We start from the raw sequence: 5415 nt of genomic DNA on the forward strand, positions 1-5415 counted from the left end.
ACTCTTGTCCCTTTCAAATGCTCCCAAGGTCCCTTTTTATACATCTCTCATAATTAAAGCGCATTGAAAGCGTATAAAACATTCCTTGGAATATACGAATCTTAACTTACTTAACGCGTACCTTGGCAAACTTTCCCTGAAACCTTTAATGAGCACGTGGGCATTCTTTGCAGAGCGTCCCACAGCGCCGCCACCTAACTTAGGGTTTTTACATCGTGTGAGCCCTCTTTTCTGCGAAGTGCTTCTATCACGTGGGTTGACTTTTTGGGTGCCAACTCATGCGCCCCAATCACTAGTCACTCACCCTGGGGGTGTATCTACCTTTCTCTCGTATCATGCACGTGGTTCTCCACTGGTCATGGCCCTCTTATGGGTCGTATCTGTCCCAGGGTCTCCCAGCAGTGGCGTGGATACTTCACGAGTCAGGTTTACCCCCTACTGGTACTAGAACTTATGGCCTTGAAGCCACCTTTCTCTTTTCCTTGCTACTGTTCTGAACTGTCGAGGCCCGATGTCTCTTTGGGCGATGTCTTTGCTTAGGCGATGTCTTACTTGGGCGATGTCTTTCCTTAGGCGATGTCTTACTTTAGGCGATGTCTTTCCTTAGGCGATGTCTTTCTTTAGGCGATGTCTTACTTTAGGGCGACGTCTTACTTTAGGGCGACGTCTCACATTGGCGGCCTCTCTTGGCAACGTCTTACTTTAGGGTGACGTCTTACTTTAGGGCGACGTCTTACTTTGGCGACGTCACGAGAGGTCGACCTGTTGACTTTTCTTCCTATGGTCCCTTGAGGGGTCCCACCATGTGTTGACTTTACTTCTGGTCAACGCCCGGGTACGAGACGGTACATCTACCTTCCTATCGTACGACGCACGTGGTTCGCCCCTGGGCGTGGCCCTCTCATGGGTCGTATCTGTCCCAGGGGTCTCCCAGAGGTGGCGTGGGTACTTCACAAGTCAGGTTACTGCTCACTGATACTGGGAATATGGCCTTGAAGCCACCTTTCTCTTCTCTTTATCACTGTTCTGAGGTACTGAGGCCCCTCGCGGTGTCGCCCCCTCCACGGTCTTTCCTACCCGTGGGTATCTAGGGCTGACACTGTCGATGCCTTATCCTGGCGACGCCTACACCTGGCGGCGCCTCATCTTGGCGACGCCTACACCTGGCGATGCCTTAAGTGGTCAACCTGTTGACTTTCTTCCCTAGGCTCCCTAGATGGGTCCCACCATATGTTTGACTTTGACTTTGACTTTGACTTTAGTTAGCGCCCGGCGACGGAACGGTACACAAGCCCCCCAGTCTTGAGCTGACACTTGTTTCAGCAAAAAGACTAAGGCCTCGCCCTATCATCCACGTGGCATTCCTGTTGACGTGACATTCTCTGAGCAGCTGACGTGACATTCTCTGTGCAGCTGACGTGACATTCTCTGTGCTGAAGATGTGACTCTCTAAGTTGCTCGTTAATCTCTCGACACATGGCACGATCCTACGGCTGAGGATGCCTGTCGCTAGCGCTTCTTGAGTTAACGTTATAACCTTTCAAAAACACGGGCTCGAGGCACTGTTACATCACTTTTCATACTCCTTCTTACTGTTCATCTTCTCTGCAATCTTTGCGCTTCCCCTTCACGAAAGCTCGCACCTTTGCAACTTCCAACCACAAAAGGTATGGTTTTTCTACTCCGATTGCCTTTTCACTTTACTGTATTGCTATTACGACTGCCTGGGACTGTTATGTTTATGCATATCTGTGTTTCATAACTTTCAACTGAAATAAAATTTTAATTTAGCTGCATTCCAACTGCGTGGGATGGGACCCCCCTCTAAAGTCTCTAACTTGTACGAACCATTTCCCTTGGCTTCGGTTATTCTGAAGGGTCCTATCCACTTCGGAGACAACTTGTTCTTCAACTCGTAAGGATGAGCCTTTCGCATGACCAAGTCAGCTACTTGGAACTGTCGCGACTTTACCTTAAAGCTATACTGATGCTCCACTCTCCTCTTCACAGCTTCAGCCTTTATCCTTGCATCCTCTCTGGCCTCGTCCAATAGGTCTAGATTTACCCTTCTTTCCTCATTGGATTCTTCTGCCACAAAGCTTAGGAAACGGGGTGAGCTCTCGTGAATCTCCACCGGGATCATGGCGTCTTTCCCATATACCAAACTGAATGGCGTTTCCATGGTGGAAGATTGAGGCGTGGTGTGGTAAGCCCACACGATCCTTGGTACTTGTTCTGCCCACGCCCCTTTGGCTTTCTCAAGTCTTCGCTTCAATCCCCTCAGCAAAACTCTATTCGCTGATTCTACCTGCCCGTTCGTCTGGGGGTGTTCGACTGATGCAAACACCTGCTTGATTCCTACTTCTCCACACAGCTTCGCCAACTGCTGGCTCACAAACTGAGTGCCATTATCTGAGATGAGGCGCCTTGGCACCCCGAAACGACACACAATATTCTTCCAAACAAAGTGTTGTACCTTATGCGCAGTGATTTGTGCCACTGGTTATGCCTCTATCCACTTCGTGAAGTACTCGATGGTGACTATCAAAGACTTCATCTGCCTTATCGCCATAGGGAAAGGCCTCAGAATATCGATTCCCCATGTGTGGAAGGGCCATGGGCTGTAAATCGATCTCAGTTCCTTTGGAGGTGCCTTATGCCATTCTGCATGCATCTGGCACTGCTTGCATCGCTGGGCGTATCTTACGCAATCCTCCCTCACCGAAGGCCAATAAAACCCTGCGCGAACCACCTTGGAAGCCAATGATCTTCCCCCTACGTGGCTTCCGGTAATCCCTCGTGAAGCTCTGACATGATTTTCGTACACTCGTCGCCACTCACACACGTCAGAATTGGATGGGTGAAACCATGCCTAAATAGCACTCGGTCAACGAGAGTGTACCTTGCAGAGTTCTTCTTTATCCTTTTTCCTTTTCCAGGTTCTGCTGGGAGAGTCCCATCTGCAATGTATCGCCTATAAGGCGTCATCCACGTGTCGCCTTCCTCCAAGGCACATACTTGCACACACTTCTCTCCTTCGGGCGAGGCCGCATAGGTGCTGATGCAGGGTGTCCTCGTCGTATCTTGAATCAAAGAGCGATGGCTCCTTAGCTTCCCTCTTGTCGTGCTTATGTGAAGGACATCCACCCTGTTATCTGCCACAAACTTTCGCAGCATTTTGAGCGTCTCTTGGATGATTGTCCTCTGCCTTCCCCCCTTGCCTGAGCTGGCCAACTTGGCGAGCAGGTCAGCTCTGGCATTTTGCTCCCTTGGGACATGCACCAACTCAAAAGCGGCGCAGGCTCCCTTCAACACTTCGACGTACCTCAAGTACGCAGCCATCTGTGGATCCTTTGCTTGGTACTCCCCTGTTACTTGGCCTGTAACCAACTGTGAATCACTCTTCCCAAGAGACTTTGAGCGCCCATTTCCTTTCCCAAGAGCATTCCAGCAATCAGCGTCTCGTACTCAGCTTGGTTATTGCTTGCCTTGTAAGCGAAACGTAAGGCTTGCTCGATCAACACCCCATTAGGCCCCTCCAAGATTATTCCAACACCACTTCCCTATTGGTTGGAGGATCCATCCACTGATAGCATCCACTGTGATCTTAACTCCGCTTCTTGGGGGCATTTCCTGGTGAGAGCTCTACGACAAAATCTGCGTAGACCTACCCCTTGATGGATCCCCTGGGTTCGTACTGGATATCAAACTCTGACAGCTCCAGCGCCCAGCGAACCATCCTTCCAGCTACATCTGGCTTCTAAAGCACTTTCTGAATATGGAGGTTCGTCATCACCACCACTGTAAAACTATGAAAGTAGTGACGGAGCCTTCTAGCTGAGAATACTACCGCCAGCGCCGCCTTTTCCAACGACTGGTATCTTGTCTCGGGGCCTTGCAAGGCCTTGTTTACGAAGTAGATGAGCCTCTGCACCTGGTCTTCCTCTTGGGCTAGCACAGAGCTGATGGCCCACTCAGTTACTGCAAAGTACAATCGAAGGGGGACGCCTGCCCGTGGCTTGCAAAGCACAGGTGGCGCCGCCAAGTATTCCTTTAATTTGAGGAATGCTGCTTCGCACTCATCTGTCCACACAAAGTGGCTATTCCTCTTGAGGCACTAAAAGTAGGGGTGGCCCTTCTCACCTCCCGCAGATACGAACCTTGACAAAGCTGCCATCCGCCCAGTCAACTGCTGCACTTCTTTCACTGAAGTTGGGCTCCTCATGGCAATAATAGCTGCACACTTATTATGGTTTGCCTCTATCCACCTCTCTGTAAGCATAAAGCCTAAGAATTTCCCTGCCTTGACGCCAAAAACGCATTTTTCCGGGTTTAACTTAAGGCGGTACTTTGATATGGTAGCAAATAGCTCTTTCAGATCCACTGCGTGCTGCCCTCTCTCATGCGAAGTCACCACCATGTCATCTACGTAGGCCTGCACGTTTCTTCCCACCATGGATGCAAGGACCTTGTCCATTAGCCTCTGCTAGGTTGCGCCTGCATTCTTCAGCCCAAATGGCATCACCTTATAACAGTAACTGCACGTCTCCGTCATGAACGCCGTTTTACTCTCATCCCTTGGATGCATCTTGATCTGATTGTAACCTGAGAAGGCATCCAAGAAACTCAGCATCTTGCAGCTCGAGGCGCTGTCCACCAACGCGTCGATGCTGGGCAGTGGGTACGAATCCTTGAGGCACGCCTTGTTCAAATCTGTGAAGTCGACGTACATCCTCCACTTCCCATTCGCCTTCTTCACTAAAACGACGTTGGCCAGTCACTCAGGGTATTGTATCTCCCTGATGTGTCCCGCACTTAGAAATTTCTACGTTTCTTCCTTCACGACGAGGCACCTCTCTTCGTTGAATTTCCTCCTTCTTTGTCATACAGGGCGAACCTTGGCGTCCATGGTTAGGTGGTGGCACAAAAAATCTGGGTCGATGCTTGGCATGTCTGTAGCGGTCCACGCGAATGCATCTAAGTGGCGTGAGATCACTACTGCCACTTCATCTTGTTCTTCCTGGCTCAACAAACGTCCCAATTTGAACACCTTACCATCTATCTGCCTTTCCACCACATTGTCTACTGGTTGGGGTCGCCTACTCGCACGCTCTCTGCACGAGACTCATTTTTGCGGTCTTCTTCTATAGGCGTCGCCCTATCGGATGCTTCGGGCGTCGCCTCCTCTGACGCTTCTTCCATGGGCGAGGCCTCTCCATGTGCTTCTTCTAAAGGGGCATCTTCTTTCGGCGTCGCCTCCGCGTGTGAGACCTCAGCAGGCGTCGACTCCACAGGCGTCGCCTCTTCCAAGGGCTCTACCTCCATTGGCGTATCCGAAACGGGCGATCGCTCAAGAACCATGAACACGCCTCTCTTTGTCTTCAAGCTATTTTGATAGCATTTCCGGGCCTCCTC

At 50.6% G+C, this 5415-nt stretch overlaps 1 protein-coding gene across 1 annotated transcript; it reads right to left on the reverse strand.

Moving 5' to 3' along the window:
- Positions 1 to 1765: 1765 nt before the first annotated feature.
- Positions 1766 to 2182, reverse strand: LOC150024703 (uncharacterized). Its single transcript, XM_090296110.1, has one exon. The coding sequence runs from the start codon at positions 2180 to 2182 to the stop codon at positions 1766 to 1768; it is 417 nt and encodes a 138-aa protein (XP_090152236.1).
- Positions 2183 to 5415: the final 3233 nt, after the last annotated feature.

The sequence above is a fragment of the Phaseolus vulgaris genome, chromosome 10, assembly GCF_051622355.1.
Source record: "Phaseolus vulgaris cultivar YP4 chromosome 10, ASM5162235v1, whole genome shotgun sequence".
In the NCBI taxonomy this organism is placed as follows: Eukaryota; Viridiplantae; Streptophyta; class Magnoliopsida; order Fabales; family Fabaceae; genus Phaseolus; species Phaseolus vulgaris.